This window comes from Lagopus leucura, unplaced genomic scaffold (assembly GCF_019238085.1).
Source record: "Lagopus leucura isolate 7727_CA_CO unplaced genomic scaffold, USGS_WTPT01 Super-Scaffold_810, whole genome shotgun sequence".
In the NCBI taxonomy this organism is placed as follows: Eukaryota; Metazoa; Chordata; class Aves; order Galliformes; family Phasianidae; genus Lagopus; species Lagopus leucura.
Window position 1 is genome coordinate 7,614,570 of NW_024962261.1, and position 22,793 is coordinate 7,637,362.

At 36.6% G+C, this 22,793-nt stretch overlaps 1 protein-coding gene across 1 annotated transcript in view; it reads right to left on the minus strand.

The window, feature by feature from the left end:
* Positions 1 to 22,793, minus strand: part of MCTP1 (multiple C2 and transmembrane domain containing 1) — a 229,103-nt gene that overhangs the window by 110,646 nt on the left and 95,664 nt on the right. The window contains exons 6-8 of the mRNA XM_042866191.1: positions 18,577 to 18,747; positions 16,027 to 16,157; positions 3,621 to 3,807 (exon numbers count right to left, since the gene is read on the minus strand). Coding sequence (XP_042722125.1) covers positions 3,621 to 3,807; positions 16,027 to 16,157; positions 18,577 to 18,747 — 489 coding nt within the window. The remainder of the gene's footprint in view (positions 1 to 3,620; positions 3,808 to 16,026; positions 16,158 to 18,576; positions 18,748 to 22,793) is intronic.

Here is a 22,793-nt window from a genome sequence, read left to right on the forward strand (position 1 = left end):
ACAGCTGCTGCTTAAAGGTAGTATCAGATACTGCAAAAATTGGAATATGTTTATGTATAGATAACATACTCATTACAATGTTAGACATGTAACACACATTCCTGTATTTCTGTTAATAAGACAATTGTAGCAGTTAGATTACTCCTTGATATTTATTGCACAAGCCCCATTTGACTACTTATTGTTTGCAGTGAAGGTTTGACCTTGGTATCCTGAGTCCAGTTAAGTGCAGTATCACACATGCAGAATACAAATATATACATGCATGTTATCACAGCATAATCATTTACAGTTTCTAATTGTATTTATTATGTTTAACATCAGAAATAAGACATAAAACTACTGGTAGTCGGCTTCAATCTGCACACACTCAATCCTCTGCTTATGTGCTTACACACCAGCTGAGAGTGGCAGAAGTGGTGGTACAGATAGCAGTGCTGCAATTCAAAAGCATGCTGGCACTGGCACCACCTCTCACAACAATAATGATCAAGGTTTGGAAGCTTCTTATCAGGGCTCATACTGTAACAGATAATTCTGCTCTAATACCAAGATGGAAGTGAAAGGATTTACAAACAGGTTCCCATATTTTACCTAAGTTTCTGAATAACCGAAACAAACAGCTAGCTTCAGGAAGAAAACAAAGCAAAAACCCAAACATGGATCAAGACAAACAACAACCGCTCCCCTTCAGCAAACTGTACCGAGGATTTCCCCAAGATTACACCCTGCAAAATGCACATTCTGCCAAAAAAACAAAAAAACAAAAAACGCACTGGTACTGTATTTCACTTTGCTACCCTAGTTAACATCCCACAATTATTTCTGAACTTTAGTTTTAGAGATTCAGTAACTTTAGTTTAATTTATCATAAGCCGCAATGGTTGAGACTAGTGAAATTGTATACAGTGCTACAGTAGACTCTGGAAGAAGCAAACAACTTTAATATATTACTTTAAATATGTAACTTTAAGTAACAATTTATCAGATGATACTCTGTCTTATTTACGATTAATGTTGAAGGCCTCAAAAACTGTATGGTTTCTGAAGCCTGGAATTTCCATAGCAGAGGAATCTGTGATTTGCAGTGAATCTTTTCAGCCCTCAATAGATGGGAAAAGATTGAAATGCTCTGGAGATGGGTCCTCTTTATTTTTTTAATGAAAGGCCGTATAATATATTTTCTGTATGGCTGCAGCAGCTGTCAGGGAGAGCATCTCAGTTCAGCTCTATTATGGGAGAAGCAATACCCCATCCTATGGCATCGAGATACACTGAGGGGCCAGTACTGATTGACAGCTTGTCACCATGACGTCTTATTCCATCTCTGTTATGGAGAAAATTAATGTCACACCACCAGCCTTATGACTCGCTGTCATCTTAGAACTGCTCACCTTTTATCAATGCTCTAAATAACATTTCAAGCCCATCGTCTCACGGTGGACAATCTGGTCAAGGGACATTAAATCGGATGACTGTGAAATGTCATAATAAAAATGGAATGCTAACAACTTCTTCTCTAAACTAGCTCCTCTGGTTTTTAAACTGTGACAAGGGGGACTGTGGGTTCAGCACACCCGTTCTGAAAAGGTCATACAATCTCTCTTGGTCCGTACCCATTAATGCGCCCCCTTCCTCACCCCAAAAGGAATTAATCTTTTCAGACAATTGTGGTAAAATAATGGTTCAAACAGTAATGCCTGTTTAATTTGTAAGGCTCTGATGTTCAGCTACAAATGGTTAAATGACAGTAATAGAGTCATTTTCCAAGGCTATTTGATCTGATGGTAAGGTCAGCTCATTAGCTGTTTTTGGCTGTGGAAAGGGTGCAAAATATATTTCTCCAATAGAATCTAGATTTTTTGAGAGAACAAAAAATAAGCCCCAAAATACAGAGGCTGAATGTAAATAGTAAATCTTGCTAATTGCAGATTCATTCTTTTAATCTGTGCTGAAGATGATATATGAATAGTAAAGATAAATCAAAAATCAGTGAAAATAAACTATTCGAATTTTGCTAATCCTTGTCGTCTCTTTCTGCTGCTATCCATAGATCATTTTAATAAAAGCTGCAATATTTTTCAAAAAGGATGCTGTAATTTTCAAAAACATACAATGAGAAGTTCTATTTACTGCGATATGCACGTCCTCCAAAAAAACCAAACCTTTTAAAACACACACATTACTGTAAATACAAGAAAAATGACACACATCCAGAACTGTGGGAGAAAAGATCCATCTTATGCTTTACACTGGGGAGAAAAAAAAAAAGAGTATTTATGAAAACTGATTAATAATTCAGTCATAACGTGTTGCTATATTGCTTCTAAATTATCAAAACCATCAGTATCACTTGACTCTCATCGCATCTTCCCACAGCATAATCCACAGAAATATGGTATTGTTACATCTGGTAGCTAGAAGTATGTCACCTCAAAATCTATCCAGCATAAATATATTATACTTCTAAAGATCTATTCTGAGAACCAGAGGCTGTCTTGGTGGCTCCCCAAATATGAAATAGTTCGTTTAATTGCAATTATTTTTCAGAGATTTTGTGAAATACTTTAGTTCTCAGTTGGTTTAGGAATATTATGTTTAGCCTCACTAAGTCACCTCTATTAAACTGTGTTTATGATAACACTATTGGTGTATGAGTTGTACAAGCATTAGCAGACAGCTGATTCAGTGGAGATAGCCAGAATAAATTTGCTGAAGCGCACATCCTGCTAATCTGTTTGAAGAATATTGTACAGCATTAGTACTAGCACTTCACGTTATCTGCACAGACTGATAAGGTACATCTTTATTAAATTCAGCTGTTGAAAGGATGTCAGTCATGGAATAGGAATATTTTAAAATCTAAAAAAAAAAAAAAAATTAAGCGGCTCTTTGTTAGTCAGAGCTTGGTTTAATGGCTGAGTGTCTAGAGAAGCCTTTCTAAACACCTGGCAGCATCGTACAATAAAAGCTTTGTAATTTTAAGTGGAAATAGGCTTCCCCCCCCTCTCTTTCATAACTCCCCCTCCTTTTCTCTGTGTGTCGTGAGACAGTTACTTTTAGTGATTTAGGTATTAAGAAATGCTGGAGTAAGAGCTCCCCTCTCTGTTCCTTTGATAAAACTGCAGAGCTGCGTAATGTGAGGATTCTGGGAAAAAAAAATAATTTGTTCCAGAACATTTTGAAATAGAAATACTGCTTGAAACAATTATATTGATGATACAAAATACAGCTTCCCTAACATACAGTTAAAATCTCATCCTACAGGCACTACAAATCAGTTAATGTAAGTACTCACTAGAAACTGCACAGCCACTAAATAACCCCTTCGTTATTTTGCACTTGGTAAAAATGATCTGTAAGGCAATGAAATTAACTTCTTCATGTCATAAAGTCAATTAAAACAGCTGAAACACTGTAAAAAATAGCTTACATTATACAGAAAATTTGCAGCCATTTTGAACGTAACCTTTCAGCTGCAGTAATATTAATGACTAGTTTAAATGACTGTCATTGGTTGAACATGGTAAGGATGCATGGGATTAAGAGTTCTTTCTCTAATAGTTAGTATTTATATAAGCAAACATTTCACAGACAAAGATCAAAAGAGAACTCCATACATATCTCTTCAGTATTTCCTCTCGCTCCTTTGGGTCCTCCAAGGAGTTGACAGAGAGATCAGAGATGGTGACTGCCGCTGAGGCTGTCAGAGTGACCAGCAACACCAGGCATCCTTCTCCCTCCTCCAGTGGCAACTCCAGTTTGTGAGTCTGTTCTTTACTTAGGGTTGACAGGTCAACCTGGCACCTAGAAACACATTTTTCATCAGTATATGGTTTTCATCTCATTAAACAATAGTATATTGGCTTACTTGCATTCAGCTGCACAAACAACAACAATAGCAACAATAACAACAACTGCAAATCAGTAGGAATTCCTTCTCAGCTTCTCAGAGGATTTCTCTTCATTTTCAGACTGTAGTGTTTGCCTTTTTTTAAAGCTATAGCTTGTTATGAGTATGAACATCAAATATACTAAAAAGAACATGTAGACACTAGAAACAAGGTTATCTAAAATGCATTACTTGAGCCCAGACAAAGAGAATTTTAAAAATTCACATTCAGACACAGATTGTACTTTTTAATTATGATTCTTGTATAAACATAACATGCAAATTTTGGTACGAATATTTTTGATACCACTCAACTAGCAACAGTAAAAATTGCTTCTAACACAAATAAAAATAATAAAAAATAAAAAGATCCATGTGGGGACTTAATTGTGATGGAGTCAACATGACTGAACACAAAACGCAGGACTAGAGCACCACCCAAAAGGCTCAACAACTTTGCAGTAAGCTGTGCATGGGTCAGGGTCAGAGCTTCATGCAAGCATCCAGGATAAAATGTGATGCCACAAGCCCTTTATAGTAAGATGTCTCATGTTGTAATGAGCAAGGACTGCTTATAACTTCACAAACAATGTCTGAAGACAATCCTCTGTGCTTGATCCCTCTCTGAATAACCCTGGCTGCACAGGTTGTACCATGCACTGAATTAATGAAGAATGGCTCCATACGCGTCAGCCAGCAGCATAGCAGTTTTTGAAATATCTTCAGAAATAAGATATAGAACTATTAAAGTAAAAATGTTGTTCTTGCTAACAAGGAGCTGACCAAAAACTGTTTATTTAAAACAGTACTGTAAACACTTTGTGAGTACCTTTAGAAGTATTAATATTTTTATGTCCATACTTCGTAAGTTTCAACTTTTTGAGATTGCGACTCTGAATGTGCCTAGAAATTCAGTGCTTGTGCCACACATAATGCCATCCTGCCCTGTGTTGTCTGTGACCACGTGCAGTCTTTTGGTCCTGGCCTGTTTTAGGTCAGTGCCGCAGGAGGCAATGCAACACCCTGTAAGGTAATTTCTGTGAAAAAGCACTGCTAGGAATATTTCTACCTCAAGTATCTTCTGTAAGGTTTTGCCAATTCACTACTCTGAATAAAAACAAAACCAATATTTAAGTAAAGTTTATGAATTCATTCTATATTTAGTTAACCAACTGCATACTTTACTTGTAACAGTGATTATGCAATGTGACAAATACATGCTCTATATGCCACTCTTACTAAACTAATCATCTAGCAAACTCTTTCCATAAAATGTCAATTGATTTTGAAGAGAAAGTTAACTTGGTGACCACAGGGCCAATAAACTGAAAAAAAAGGCAGCAGACATGAATAAATAGGCATTTATGGACAGGAAATAGCCAATTATCCAAATAAATTCATCCTTATAAAACAGGCACTATACTACTGCAGGCAGATTAGATTTGCTGAAGGAAAATTTTATTAAAAAAAATAATAATAAAAAACATTTACTTCTTTTATGTTGCTGTCAAAATTAAACTACTATACAGCTCATGTAGTAATAAAGTTTAATTATTTTACAATGAGAAAATTTGAAATTGACAGTGAGTTTAGTGTTTTCCTTTCCTTCATATATTCTATTTGTATATTCTTTATATATTATGTTTATGAGGGTGGATAGTGATAGAAAAAGGGGAAATGGTTTTAAACAAAGACTGGAGATACTAGGAGGAAGTTTTCCACACAGAGGGTAGTGACACACTGGAACAGGTTGCCTAAGGAGGCTGTGGATGCTCCATCCCTGGAGGCATTCAAGGCCAGGCTGGATGTGGCTCTGGGCAGCCTGGTCTGGTGGTTGGTGACCCTGCACATAGCAGGGGGTTGAAACTAGATGATCATTGTGGTCCTTTTCAACCCAGGCCATTCTATGATTCTATGATTTTGAACTCTCTGGAAGATAAGGAGTTAAAAATGAAATTAACAAGACTAGCAAGATACTAAAAGTGATGCAGTCAGTGCAGATTCACAATCCAAGTTTCATACCTATACACAGGCAATTAGACTTCTCTTTTGGCTGCAGTGAAGGTTGCAATGCTCTCCTTAAGATAATGAATAACTCTGAATGCTTGATTATGTTAAAATAGGTTAAGATAACTCTAGTACTAAATATTATCACAGAATCGCAAGATCATTAAGATTGGAAAAGACCACAGAGATCACAGAGTCCAACCACCAACCCAACTCCACCATTCCCACCAACCATGTCCCTCAGTGCCACATCCACGCGGTTCTTAATCAGCTCCAGGGACAGTGATTCCACCACCACACTGGGCAGCTTGTTTCAATGTGTTATCACTCTTTCAGAGGAGAAGTATTTCCTGATATCCAACCTGAACCTACACGGTGCAACTTAAGACCATTCCTTCTAGTTTATTTCAAAGCAAATATCTCTCAGAAAAGTCTCTGCAACAATATTGCAGCCCTAATCAATCATTATTGGAAGAACCACTTTAGACTCCACTAAGGTCAGTAAAATCATCAGAAAGTCATTACAATACAAGTAATGCAGAAATAATCCTCTCACTCAAAAACAGAAAACAAAAACGACGCCCACTTGAAGCAAAAAGACACAAATCACATGGATTATAGAATTGCATTAATGTAAAATTACAGTGCTTATGTCAGAGTTACAAGCTTCAAGGTCTCAGGAAGTTACAGCACTCTTTGCAACATTACAGTACCTGCTATTCTTTGTTTAGGTTAAAATAAGCTGACAATTCAATTCTACCTGTGTGATTTTCCTACAGGTATAAAAATAGTCTGAATCGCACCATATCTATGAGAGATTAACTACAAAATGTGTCTCTGCTGTCTTTTTGACACATCCCCCTCCATGAATGAGTTTGTTATTTTCTAAAAGCATACAAAGGGGTTGGAAGTGACATGGAAATTTTTCTAGTGAAATCCCTTATCATTTTACATGAAGAATATCCTCAGAATACTCTTCAGATTATTTCATAAAAATCAAAGATTATTTCATTATAGAATGCCACCACTGTGCTTTATAAGAATCTTGGTCAAAAGCACCAACATCTTTACTAAGTCAGGTGAAAGTGTATTTCTCATCCTGTTCCACATCCCCTCCTTTAGGAAAGGGGAAAACCCTGCAGGAGATGCAGCTGGCTTGCACCTCACTCAGAGAAGATGCTGAAGCTTGAGGAGCATTGCCAAGGCAACTGCATCAGCAGCATGCTCTTCAATTCAAAGACAAAACATTCAATATACAATTACACTGTACAAACAATTGTGATTCTTTCCATTAGTAGCTTTTACCTAGAAAACAAACAAACAACTATGCTTGTTTTATACCAAGTTTTCCTGAAAAACAAACAAACAAACAAACAAACTTCTCTTAGTTTTTCCTTTTCTTTGCATGAAAGCAAAACAGAAAAGAAAGCCTGTTCATTAAGGCATTATCTAAGCTCTAAACCTATGCTGGAATAACTTTCACTAAAATCAGTAGTAAAATCTGCCAAACCTTTTTTCTATCAAATTTTCCTACAAAGAAAGTGAAAAAACAAACAAACAAACAAACAAAAAAACAACAGTGAATTCTGAATACTTCAATTTCTTATCACACTATTGTTTATATATTGCTGATGAGAGGAAAAGTTCAGCTTTGGTGAAGTAATGAGTATGATAATCTATGGCAAAAATAGCCATTAATTCCACAGACAGATTTTCAAACATGGCTTGAAAAATGATATATCACCTCCAGTGAATGTTAGCTTTTAGGACAGTCTGACTATTTTCATTACTCTTCTACTCCATGTTATGAAGTCCTTTCACTGCACACCTGCGACTAGGCTTGAAGTGATGGGCAGGGACAATGGAACAATGGCCCTGGCTAGATGACATGTCCAGGATGAGAAATGGAGATATATCCTCCCACACCATGCCAGTGAACACTAACAAGCAACACCTGGATCTGGATTTTCAGGTCTGGAGACAAGTGAAGGGAGAAAAAGTCATGTGAGTATGTCAAGTTCATGCACCAAGTACGATAGGGAAGTAGCTGCAAAAACATGGTGCAGTTCCCATAGAAGATACAAGGGGAATCCAACACTTCCTCTGAAAATGTCTTCAGTGTGTTAATTACCCAAACTGCTAGGAATAAGGATTTCTGATTTATTTTTAATTTGAATATATCTGGCCTTTGGTTCTTTTTATGCCTTTCTCTACTAGGCTAAAAAAAGCCGTTGGTACCCCTTATTTTCTTCTAGTGAAATTACTCACATACCACAAGCATGTATCTTCTTGATCTTCCTTTTGATATGCTAAACACCTCCAGCTCCCTATGTATTTCCTTGGATCACGTCTCCTACAGCCCTCAAATGACTTTTTGTAACTTTTCTGATCCAGTGAATTTCTCCTGCATCCTTTTTAAAGTATGGAAACCAGAGCTATGTGTAGTATTTTATTATCAGCAGGTCTGAGAGACAAAAATCGCCTCCCCTCTCTAGTTCTAACAGAACCTGGAATGTAAGACCACTTTGGCACCCTGGTGAAATATCCTTGCTAATGAATGAGATACAAAGGTAGCGACATGACATAGAAGGCCTCTTAAAAGCCAGGTGGCCAGGCAAGGGAGAGGCAGCAGATAGCGAGATCATTTTCTCACATGACAAAATAAAGCATAAAAGAGGAATTGGCACAATCCTAAGTGATAGGGACAGAAAAGCACCACTTGGCTACAACCCAGGTAACTTAATTATCGTCATGACTTGTTCAGAAAGACAGCCTTTTAACTCCACTGTGATCCACGTCTATGCTGCTCCAAAGGACGCCCAGGAGAGGAAACTGTGCAATTCTGCAATTAGAACTGAGCTGGACGTACATCAGAAGAAGTGAGGCATGAACTGCTACAATTTGTGAGACTTCGTAGCCTTTATGTGCTGAGTAAAATGTTCCAGCAAAACCAGGAAACAAATGGAAAGCGGAAATTCTGCAAGGCATGACAGAAAATGATATGGCTCAAACAGACAGGACTACAGTTACGTGAAGTTCTTGGAAGAAAAAGAGAGTGTCATTTTTAAGCAGAGAGATAATGAGAAAGAAATGAAATTACAGACCCCACGTGGTTCTTGTGATAGGTGGTGAAGAGAGGAGACAATCTGAAAACCAGCAAAGTTCCCCAAGGCATTGGAGTGGTGGCTCAGCTAAATGGGACAGTGACAGGAAGTGTGACAGCAGCTGAGGAGCAGCTGTAAGGGCATTCGGGAGCCAGGCAGCAAAACATGAGAAGCAGAAAAGAGCCTTGCAGCATGTGGTAAGTCTGTCTGGATAATGGAAGCATGAGAGCTGCATGAAATATGGAGCAGCCTCACTGGCCAGTGAGCCAGACCTGAATGCAGACAATTGTGTATGCTTAGCTGGAAGAAATACGGTCCAATGCCACAAAATCCTGCTGATGGATTTTGAAATGACAGCTCAACATTTTTTAAGCATAACTCCTTGCCGTAACACTTCAGATTTATGTCTGAAGTTGTGTAGACAACAGAAAGGACTTGCAGATGTTTTATTATGCGATACTTCCTATATCATCTTTGCAGCACAGTCATATGCTATAGACATGCAATGTAAGGGCTATCATCATGTAGTTTCTTTATCTCAAAATTAAAACTTTCCTTTGCTAAACAATCTTTTGCTTTGAGAAACACTTTTTTTCCTACCTGGTTCTCACTACATGAGGTAATCCAAACAACTCTGCAAAATCTTTCATATGATAACAATCCGTATCTTCCAGAAAACCTCACAAACCTGTATCTACACCACTAATTGTTCTTTTCATTTATTACCAGGGTCACAGATCTCAGTAGCCATTAAAGTTATCATTCTCCCTTTTTCTTATTTCCTGGCAGAGTAATTTCCATATGCAGGACATACAAGACAGAAGAAGGATGTATTAATCCAGTGTGCATGCAGCGTTCTCTGTCTCAATTACTACTGAATTTGGAGAAGTATACAGGAACACTTCTCAATAAATTTGTGAATAATATGTTATTATAATATGTGAATAATTTGTGAATAATTTGTGAATGTATGTTAAAAGAAAGTTGCTGAAGATTTTTAAGACAAAGATAATCCTTTCTTGCTTTTTAAAAGAACAGCAATGCCTTAGCATTATTAGGTGCAAAGACCAAATTTTAAGATGTGCTGTTTACACCCAGCTCTCTTTGAAAATGATCAGAAATGGAGATGGACAAGCACATCTCAGGATTTGTCAAGGGCAGGCCTGTCAGAAGCATTTTTAGATGTTAATGCTTTTGGCAATACGTTCTTACACAGAGAAAAGCATCTTCAATGATGTAACTTTAATCATCGTGTATAATACACATAGGCCATTCATTATATGCTTGTCTGTGTTTACACAGAACTGCTGTGTAACGCATTGTATATGCGTTGTCATGTATATGCGTATGTCATGTATACGCACAACTCAAAACTCAAATTACAATAAACTATTAAATAATAAATTTAAACTTTGAAAATATCTTTCCAGAACTGCTGCAACATGCAGAAATTTTCAAACCACTATGAAAAGAAAAATCAAAATTTATATATAATACAGTACCATCATATTAACATACCAACAAATCCAAGAAAAAAAAGAACAACCAACTTTTTCTTTCCAGAGAATTCTGTCAAACTTATGCTTAGTGTCCATCCCTCAACTATATATGCATGCAGAAATATCAGTTCAGCTGATACACTATTCAGTTCTCTGCTTACAATGTTCGGGATCCTGTAGTGAAATTATGTAAGTTTGGGTAGAAAAATAATACTGAAAAAGGCATAAATATTTTATATAAAAATCCCACTTCAGTTTAGAGCTGTGAGTAGTATATCAGTGTGTCTTCAGATTAATAATGCAGCAGTATGGCTCTCATTGTGCTTCCTTTCATGTGCACCCAAAAAACCCTCTACTGCTTCACTACTATGAAAAAATTAAAACGTAACTGATTAGCTGTTTAAAAAAATAAAACCAAAGTACTTAATTTTCAGTATTTTACCTTTAACATCCATTTTAAGAGGAAGAAATTAAATATTGTATAGTGTGTACACATTTGCACAAATACAAAAGTCTGAATTTTACTAACAATGTTCAGAGACATTATGGGAGGTTTCACTTTTTGACAGGAATATTTAATACATAGCTTTAATGAGTTTAAAATACAGAAGGTCTTCTGCTGTTCTTCACTGGCATCGCATTTGATAAAACATAGTAACAACTACAGAAAATAGATTTAGATGAAGTCCGCAGATATTTCCTAACATAAGATAGGAGTAAAACTCAATGTCATTTTAAAGATAAACATGCATTTTTCATACAAATAAATAATGCTATAAATTCTGCTGTACTGGGATGCAAATAACTTCAGCTGGAAAAACTGCATGACATGGGATTTACTTATCCTGCACGTTCACAGAAACAACTTGTTCTCTGACAGCACTCATTCTTGGCAATTTATTGCAGCTGTCAGCAGCCAATTTGTTCAGATTACTGCTCTGCATAAAGGTGTAACAATCATGAGGATTTATTAGCTGATTATCGTAAAGGTGACAGTCAGGATCGCCTTCGAAAATGCAGATGATAAGGAATTTTAATAATTACACAAAGATTAATACCATTTCACCTCCGTTTTGATCTTGGAATTATCTACATAAAATTATTGCAGTATGTGTTTTTAATCACAGTAGTGTATTGACTCAATATGGTAATGATTTACTCACTGAAAAAACATGAATATTAAATGTATTCATATTGAACAATATCCACATATACATTTGTGTTTCTACCTATCAGATGAAATAATGACTAATACTTAAGTTCTCATAGAATCATAGAATCACAGAATTGCTCAGGTTGGAAAAGACCTTAAAGATCATTGAGCCCAACCATGACCTAACCATACTACCCTAACTAACAACCTGCCACTAAATCATGACCCTGAGCACCACATCCAAACGGTTTTTAAACACATCCAGTGGTGGTGACTCAACCACCTCCCTGGGGAGCCCATTCCAGTGCTTAACAACCCTTTCTGTAAAGAAGTGTTTCCTGATATCCAACCTAAACCTACCCTGGTGCAATTTAAGGCCATTTCCCCTCGCCCTGTCACCTGTCACCAGTGAGAAGAGACCAGGATGACTTCCCTAGGAATGGAGTTTAGCACACCATTCCTGACACAAGCCAGGATGCCATTGGTCTTCTTGGCCACTTGGGCACACTGCTGGCTCATATTCAGCCAACTGTCCATCAGTACAGCAAGGTCCCTTTCTGTCAGGCAGCTTTCCAGCCACTCCTCCCCAAGCCTGTAGGGTTTCCTGGGGTTGTTATGACTCATGTTCACTGGAATGTAAAAAAGTTGCCTTAATGATTTCAAGGACTGATATCTTCTGAACCAAAACATCTTTAGACCTTATGTCACTTGTTCTTAATTTTTTTGTTTAAATATTCTTCTGAAGAACACCAGAATTTGATCTGTAACTTCTTATGGTGTGAAACTTAACTATGGTAAAGTTCCGTCATACGAATCAGCAGGTGAACACAAATATAATCTTCTCCAAGTTTTTGTATGAGATCTTTTAGGAGGCTTTTGAATCCTAAAATAAACACTGAAATGGTTCTCAGACTTCTTTTGGGAGAGGTATTCTTAGATGGAAGTTCACAATGCTCTACTTTTTTTATACTCACATGGGGAACACATGCAATTGCAACTCAGATGTATTTGACGAACACATAATGCTCAAAATTAAGAATGGAAATAAAGCAATCAGCATCTCATTTCAAGAACCACCACACTGAACTTGTCTGGGTACCAAAATGAAGATGGAACTTTATGTTAGTTCTATGACAGGTATATCTTTCTCCTCTGACTTAGAAGACAACCCTGCCACTACTGTTCTCCTTCTCTCACACAGCCCCAAAGCCAGTATCTCACTTCCATGTCTTTAGCCTTCTCTAATATTTTTTCTCCATCTTCATGCCCTCAAAAAGATAGCAATTCCCAGCTCTCAAAGTCTAAGCACACATGCCATCTGCACTTTGTCACATCCTTACTTCCTCCTGGCTCTCCACCACACTACAAGGCTCACAGAAGTTTGTGTTCTTGATTTACTTTTTTTTTTTTTTTTTTTAATTTCATTGAGGTGCAACTGAGACAAAATATATGCCAGGAGAAATTATGACATAAATTATAGACATGAATAAAACAGCGAATTTAGCAGAGGACGAGTAAGTCAATTCAAGGACACTTCAGTACCCGTTTCTGCAAGGCACACTGTGCTTGTCCTGTAACCCTCTAACCAGGAACCCTGTCTTGCAGAAGCCTGGTAAACATGGTAGCTCCCACACTGTCACTCAACCCTAGAGCACAATAGAGTTCAGCACCTCTGGTGGCCCATGAGCCAGCCAGCACAAGCTTGGATGGGAGATTATGAGAGTGCTGCCATGAGAAGCTTATCCACACCAAGATGCTGAGGGAACAGGGATGCTCGTGTTTTCCGTCCCCACAGTCAGTTTATTCTGGAAACTAAACTAGTTTTTGGGGCACTCCATAGCAAAGCAGCTCACCATTTTGCACCTTCCAGTACTGCTCCTAAACAACCTTTTTCAGACTGTTTTCTCAACTCTCTGGTTTGCCATTTCTTTCAATACGTAAGATCTCTTTCAACAACTACAGCTTCTCTGTAACCACAGTTAGGTCAGATGGGAATTTCTCAAGACAAAATAGTTTTTACTCTCATTTAATAAAATTATTTCTATGTAATACAGTAGCTACTACTTGCACATTATTCAAGAAGGTAGGAAGATTGTAACAAGATGAAAAAGATTATTCTCCATCACTGAGCTTACGCTAGAACACTACCCTTTTATTTCCTTCCTATGTGTTTCCTGGACACTGATTTAAAATATTTAGTTTATTTTATGCGCCTTAAAAAAGCCATGGAACTTCACTCATGTGCTTTATAAAATTAATACATATTTATCATAGTATATGCAGAGAACAAGTCCTCAACTTTCAGAAACAGCCTCAAAATGAGCAACTGGGTAGAGAGGTCCCTGGAAAGTAGAACTGTCAAGTGTCAGTGATTTTCATGCACAGTGACTCGAAAAGAGAATTAGGGAGGGTGAGTATTAAGACCTATCTTTGTGTTCAGATTGAGCTTGACAAATGACAAAATTTTTCATGGAAATCTTCATGGAGAGTAATGTGTTTGCAAGTTGCATTATCCAGAGATGTAGTACCACCTGAAGGTGAAATGAGAGAAGTGTCTGAAAGGACAAAGTGAAGAGGGATTATAAGTACACTGGTAGCCAAAAATGTCAAAAAAATCAAGAGCAGAGAGATTTTGGTAGAAATACCATGGATTTTGTTAATGTCAGTTCAATACTGCAGAAACACCAAAGGAGAGCTTTATCAGAGGAAGGATTTTTTGGTATTTATGCTATATAAAAAGTACATATCTAGGCAAACGAAAAATAGAAAACAAGATAAAAAAAAATAAAGAAAAATTAAATGCTCTGAGCATTTTTCATCAAGGGAAGATTTCCCATACTATCACATTTCCTGTGCTTTAATAAAATGTAGAAATTACGTGATGCTTACTACTGGACAGTCTTCAGTTACTAAAAAGAAATACATTCAAATTTAAAATAGTTTAAAATTTTTACGAGTCTGAAGAGCTATCTACATAGCAGTGTGCTTTAAGTTACAAATGTTCCTTATACTTCCCTAATTTCCCCACTGAATTCTTATTTAGATACTGGAACAAAAAATGTATCTATTTTATGACATTCTCTTCAAAATACTTAAAATATACTATTTTAATCACAGTAATAATAATAATTTAAGTATTGCTTTGATGACAGTGTTCTGAAATCATACATCAGAACTCCAAAACTTGCCATGTTTTGGATAACAAAGTTAAAGCTAAGCAGAAAACAGAAATGATTTCTCAAGGTTTACCACATACTGAAATATGCCTAATTGATTACATTACTTCAGAAAAATAGCCACTGCTGACATATGTGCTGACTGAAGTACAAAAAAACCTTCAAATATACATGAACTTCAAATATAAACATATCATCTCATCCACAGAGTTTTATGGTATAAAATAAAATTCCACCATGTATACTTTGACAAGTGTTCTTGTCCAATATTAAGGCTGTTTGTCTGCCAAAGACCGCATCTTTTCTGACTTCCAATTATTTATGGTAGAATTAAACACACAATATTATCTGACTGATCCAAATAAACCTAAATAGATGCAAAAGAAGAAAAAGGTTTGTAGAAACATAAACACATCTGTAGGATTTCCATTTCTCATTTAAACATCCCCTAAAAGCAATCCTATTAGTTGGTAGTATCAGTTTCCCAATGAAAGCACCTATAACCAGTGTTCTAAAAATCAAAGTAGACAACTGTCAGACAGAAGACTGACAATTCTTTTTATTGAGAAAGTAAGGATATCTACTACAGTATGACATAAATACTTATCTGAGCTTTCAAAGTAGCACTGACTGTACAGCATCTATAAGACAGATTTTTTTCCCTCATTAGATAACAGCTAATGCCACTGTTATAAAGTATTAGTATATATCATTTTCTAACACCGTAAAAACAAGCAAAATCACACAAATTTCTTGAAGTGCAAGTAGCCCAAGAAGACTCTAATTTCATTCACCAAGTAGATTAAAACAATAAGAACAACATTTTGATGTCATGTGTGTATTACAAGTCATGAGAATTATTTCTCCTTCAAGCCATACCTTGTAATATGGAACCTGCCGCATCTTGATTAGACTTCCAGTCATGGGATTCTTATTTTGGAAAACCTATGCCTATCAATTGGTAAAAGCTGCCACCTACTGGTCAATAGAAATTATTTTACACCATCAAAGTAACGAATAAAATAAATGCAGCAAACTGTACTCATACTTTGTAAAAAATCCTCTGCCACCTTTAAAAAAAAAATTAAAAAAAAAGGCAAGAACAAATGGTCATAAGAAACAGTTTCATCGCCAAGGCTCATTTTAATCATCTGTTCTCACCCCCAGAGAACTAGAAGGCTATAACTGTACAAACCTGCCAATAAAATCATCCTTTTTGCCAGCATCTTTGTCCCACACGGTAATATCAATAATTCCACCTCGTTCTTCATAGAGATGAAAGTCAAACTGCTCTCTCCACTGAGGATTCAAAGTTTTTGGCATAATCTGAAAAGAGCACAAAAAGAAAGTCATACTACATTGTGTAGGCATACTGTTTTTTAAATTCTAAATTTGGTATTTAGAGTCTGTCCTTAAAGTTTTTTTGCAGTATAATAATGTTAAGAAGTGAGAATTTTAAACACAGTAATTAAAAAAAAAACTATTGGTCAGCTCTATCATGCTTATGTGACACATCAGCAACCTCCAAAATCTTTCAGCCTGTCACCTTCAAAAGCATCCAGAACAAAGGGCTTACCCTGGGAATGGAACCATTTTTCTGTAGAATAATCATGCCCTACCTTGAGTGACAGTTAGCTACAAAGTGTCTCAGCCTAAAGGAAAACAAAGCACCTGAAATGACAAGTAGATGGTTACTGAAAAGACTTAAACAGAAACAATTTGATGACCTCCTTCTTCCCCAGCTTCAGAAACACTTGGAGAAAAATGATACCATGATATCTTATGGAAGAATAATCTTTTACTTTAATTTTAAGAAACAAGAATTGGAGAAAAAAAACTGACAGAAGTCTGCAGGTTACTCCCCTTCCTCTGCAGCTAATATAAAAATAATTTTCTGAATCGTTTTTGGTCCAACTACTCTCAAAAATCATACCTGACTTCAATGGATTTCAGTCTATGTACTTGTAAACATGCTCTGCAGTACAGAAAGCTTGCAGTTTTTATAACCAAAATGCAAAAGCAGTTGTCACATCCATCCTAAGCAAAAATTGAAGCTGCTGAGTACCTTGTTTATGAAGATATCACTCTTTTCTATGTTGATGAAACTGCCTTGAAAAAAATTAAACATTAATAAAGATTAAGAGATAATGGTCCTATTAAAATATTAAAGTCCCAAAAGCCTGAGACTCGATTTCTCAATTTTGTTTTGTACATGAGAAGATACATGAGATTAAAAAACAAAACAAAACAAAAACCCACATTTTTTCAAACTGAATAACTATCACAAAATTGAGTGACAACAGTGGTGAAAAAGTAGGTAAATATGTACTCTGGAGGTACAGGAAATAAAAACACTGAATTCCAGCTAACTGACTTTTCAGGCATTTGATAGGAACTCCCTGCTACACAAGGGTCCTGATGCCATTTCATAGGTGCAATCTCAGTACTATGCACTGTAAATTGCTTATCACAAAGAATTTTAAAAAGTGGATGAAACGGTCAAATACTAATAAATATGTGTGTATACATATATTGATCACATAGCACCTATGCAGGTCCAATTCATACCACAAAAAAAGGTAAAGAACAGACACTCCATCCATCGTAAGACAACAAAGATACTAAAAGTTGATCAAAGGAACAAATACATTCCCAAATATTGAACATCTGTATGAAAACAACTGGCAAGCAATTGTAATGCAAAGAATTTACATTTCCTATCAGGTTTACTTTTTTACAGAAGAAAACACGTGAATTGTTTTCATAAAATAAATAAAATGCAGATAGTGTTAAATAGTATCTAGAGGATATTGAAAGTGAAGATATGCCAATTAAACCATGTGTTTTCTATTGATGCTACTGAAACATTAATATTTCTGACATATCCTTTGCTATAAATTTCTAAATATGCTTGTCATTTTGTGCCCATTAGCCAAAATCGTTATAGACAATGATCATTCAATATTCACCTCTGAAAAATACCTTGCCCGTATTTCAAACTGGTAAGCACATATTCTGATTTTGTTTGAGATGCCTGAGAAAGAAGTGCATTTCTTCAGTCTTTTATTTTGTTTGCCTCAAAATGAGTTACTGAAAAGAACTCATGTAAATACTTGATAGAAAACAGAATATTTTTTTCTGATTTTCAGAAACCAAATAATGACAGAGAAGCTGTCTCTAATATCCCAGGTGAATTTGAAAACAATACATGCATATATACAAACAGAACTGGACCTGACTTCCTCAATAAGCAGTTCAAATTCAGGAGACAGACTGTGATCTGAATTAGGGCTCCTGACAGAATTTTCTTACCTAAAATTTTAGGAATACCAAGATACATTTTCAAAAGCTTAATTAAACACAGTAGTTAAGGAGCAGGAAAAAAAAGCCTCTCACACCTACTTAAAACCCCTTTTTGATTCTTGTGTGATTCTTGACAAAATGTTCAGAGTACCAATTCCCTGTTCAAGAGAAGATGGGAACTAAAAAAAAAAAAAAGCCAAATAATCTGTATGGAAAATACAGTGTGCCTCCTTACTCAATTACAGTTTTAGCAGTCTTTTTTGTTGTCCAGTATTATTTTTGTTTATAATTAAATAAAATATTTGAATAAATATTGAGGTACTCTGGCAGTTATATATGATCATGCAAAAAAAACCACAAAAGCAAAACCAAACACATCCAGGAAGAAACACAGAAAATTTCAACATGGTCTAAGTGCAGTTTAGGTCACAGTTAAATTTACCTTGCTCTTATACTTCTGATGCCCCAAACGGAATTTCACGTAAGGATCACTCAGCCCATTTGCATCCATCGCCTTAAGGTCACGGCCTTCAATCAAGGTAATACTGACTATTCCTCTCCATAGCTGAGATTTTCTGTGCAGATCTGAGAGACGTAAGCTCTGGGTCTGAAACTTCAGGGAAATAAAAACATGAATTTAGTTAAGACAAATCCAGAATTTTTCTCTGCATTTTAATGTTCCTCTTCATACTATCACGAATGCAAAACAACCATCTTAAGCCATTTTTAAGTTATTTGTCAGTATACAAGTAAACCACATTATGAAGAATTACTTGGAGAGTAAATGGTAACAAATGCACACATAATGGCATATGCTGCTTTTGCAGAATGCATGCTAACACTGCTTAAGGGAATTTTTGAAACAGCAATTTTGGTTACCCTGCTTCACTTCTTCCCCTGCCAAGAGAACTAAGAACAAGTAGACATTGCACATTCTCTCATATTACTTGCATATGATTGAATGAACTTGAACAAACACTACAACACACATAAAGAACAGTGAGAAAATGAAACATTCAAATACAAACTAACCATGAGAAACATGGATCAAGGAAAAATGAAACAATAAAATCCTGTACCTGACAACTATCTGCAGTCTCTAAAGTGATCTGGTAGTTGTGAGAATCCTTCTTTGTTTTTTTTTTTTTTGGCTCAAAGCTTGCTTCCTGAGGTTTTTCTTGTGATAAGACTCTGAGTGATTTGTCAAGGAGGCAAGTGATGGGTGCTAACCGTTTGACAATGGATTTCGCTTTGGGAACATTTGAAAGCCCCTTCTCCCAGAGCTGCTTGCTCTGTAGAAGAGCGGAAGAGAGTGCTCAGGAGTGTTCACTTGTGGCAGATCTGGCCTGTGACAAAACAGCTCCAGCTTAGTATGGGAGGGCTGGGGAATGATACCATTGTATCCTGCGAAGGCAAGATACAAGTTGGTGCCTGCCTGCTTCCTCTTATCTGCTGGCAAGGCCAGAAAGATAAGAACAAAGGAGGTTCCTACTGAGATCCCAGAGCCAGAAGCTGCCACCCCAAGGAGAACTGACTCAACCACCTTGGGTTTGAGCTGTCACTCAAAGGAGAGCTGACTCAACCACTTTGGGTTTGAGCTGTCACTCCAAAGACAGCTGACTCAACCACTTTGAAGCATTGAAAAGGGGCCATCATCGCCATGGTCATCGTCGTCGTCGTCAATAGAAGAACAATGCCTGACGACCCACCACTACTGAGGATCAAAGACAGAACTATGAACCTCGCTGGATCATGGTGGTGACTATGTCCCTCTTGCTGCCTATAAAGACTCCTTGCTTCTTCTTTCCTATCTTTTCTATCGCCCTCCTTCCCTTCCCCATTACCCTAATTCATAATAGTGTCTGTCTTCCCCTTCCCCATTTCCCTAATTAAGATCTGTAATAAATTGGTCAGACCAACATTTGAACCGTTGTTTCTTAATCTCATGCCAGGTATATAGATAATAAAAGAGCCTCCTCTCCCTCCTATAAATTGGAGCGAGACAGTAGTCTCAGAAACAGTATGGAAAACTGAATCTATTGAGGACATAGTCATTCAAGACTTTCTTGACAATACATTGCTGATCCTCTGATTGGAAACGTGCACTTGTGGACTCTCAGCCATTAACTTTCAGGCAAAAAAAAAAAAATCCACATGGACATGCACAAACCAAACGACCTAAATATTCACTGACAAATTCCTCTGTGGGAGAAGGCTGAGTGAGGAGAACAGACAAATCACCTTTGCCTCCTCAGGTATGCCAAATTTGTTTTAGGGTGCATGGGAAGACACCTTTCATTCTACTATTGTATTCATTCAAAATACGACTGCAGAGGGACTTCTCACAAAATTGTCTTTTCGTCAAAGGCAATCAGAGAACCAGGGAGTTCATCTGTGGAGTAGCATTTAACTTAACCTGCTAGATAAAACAGCAGTGTGCCAACAGAGAGCAGAAATCCCACACAACTTGGGGCACAAGAGGGAAACTCAGTAATTGGAAGAGTTTAACTTACAACATGAAAACATGGTAAATTATAAAACTCAGTGAATTGTAATTTAGCAAAAATATCCTTCATATGGTAGTACACAGACGTTTCAAAACATTTGTGTTGTAAACAAACATAGTTTTTTTCTAATTGTTCCAATTTCTTAGAGTGTTTGGAACCAAAGGAAGACTGAATAGTAGTTATGACTCCACCCCTAATGTATAGTGATGAGATACTGTTGTGGTTAACCTGGAAGGTAGCACAGTGCCGCAGTCATCTGCTCACTGCCCTGCTTCCTAGTGGGCTGGGGGAGAGAACTGGAAAAAGAAAAAAAAAAAAAAAGTAGAACTTGTATGTTGAGATAAAACTATTTACTAAGATAGAGAACAAGAGAACAAGAAAAGGATAACAATTATGAGAAAGATATATATGTATAAATGTATATAACAAGTGATGAAGAAGGAATTGCTCACTGCCACCTGACTGATGACCAATGTACCTGAACAGTGGGAGAGTGCAAGATGAACTCCCACTCTCCTCTGAACTCCTTCTGCTTGGTGTGGTATATAATATCCTTTTGGATACTTTAAGTCAGCTGTCCCAAATCTGTTCTCTCCCAGCTCCTTGGGCCTTTTGCTGTCAATAGCCTTGGCTCTGTACAACACTGCTTAGCAGCAAGCATAAACATTGGTGGTTATCAAGATTGTTTGTCTCCTAGAATCAAAACAGCATCATACCAGATGCTCTGAAGTAAAAAGAAAAGAATCCTTCCTAGGTGAAACTAAGACAGAGATACAGATTGAAGAATCAGAAATATGAGAGAAATACACTTAAAAAAAGATTTCATACTGGGACAGAAGCAGTGACTTGGTTGAGACATTTCAGCAAAGAATATACGTTATTTTCTTTAAAACTTGAATGTCAATCCAACTGTTTCCAGAATACTATTGTGGAAAATAGGCATTTAATTTTACTTATAGCTTTGGAACTCTTTTAAAGTAAAACCTAACCACAACTATTATTAGTGAGGTCTTTACCTCACTGACAGGGTATATTTGACCTAAATTCAACAGCTTTTAAAATAATTAGTTGCATTTGAGCAGCTGCCATCATATTCCATATGAAATGAGATTACTGTTTTTTTTTTTTTTATGATCAGTAAGGAGTATAATCAACTAATGTAATTTTCATATGAAGATCCAGCAGAGAGCATAAAATGACAGAGAGGTCAGACAGTTCACAAAAATCAGGCAGAAACCTCGAGAACAGATATGAATGTTTTGGTTCAGAAAGCCCTTTCAGGTCAGTGCCGATCACACTGCTTATGACATGCAAAGAGACCACCAGAGACCAGTAGCACGTTGACTGATAGCAAAGCTGCAGTTCAAATTTCAATCTGCAGGAATAAAGGAAACCAACTGCTAAAAATAAACTGATATGTGCTTGCTGCTGCTTCTTAGAAGCAGGGAATTTGGACAACAGCGCTGCTCTTCTCTTCCTGGCTTTATCAGTAACACACAGGTCCATTAAAAAAGCAAACTGCAGAACGAACACATACTGAAAGTGCAGGGCTACAGCTGAATGGAGCTAAAGCTATTGAGATTTCCTGGACATGAAAGGTACATGGTGTATGATCTTTTACAACAAGAATAACTTCTTCGGTATACTTTTATGTATTTATTTATTTTTACTTCTGTGGGAGATGGAACAGCATCTGAACAGACAATTTAACCACTCTTCTATTCCTGGCAAAGTCATCCTTACCGTCAGATATTACAGACATAGGTATAATCTCTAATTTCTAAACAGGAAGTTAAAAAAAGTAAATAAGAATACTTAGATTCCAAGTCAAACTTGCCAAAAGCTAAAATTCAGGAGAAAAATTAAAGACTTGTTTCATATTGTACAGTTCTTTCCCTATCAAGTTCATTTCATTTCATAGAGTGAGGCAGATGCATTATTTCTAGATACCTCTTCAGGTATCTGAGCCAGCCATAGCAGGCCACAACCCTTAGCATGATGTGAGAGCAGAAGTAAACTCACGATATTTATGTAAAAGAAAGATACCAACACCTATCTTTCTAGGTTATTCCAATAAAATAATATTTATTAAGACTTGCTCTTAACTATCTTATTTCCCTCAAAGTAATTAATGAATACTGCATCCTGGCTT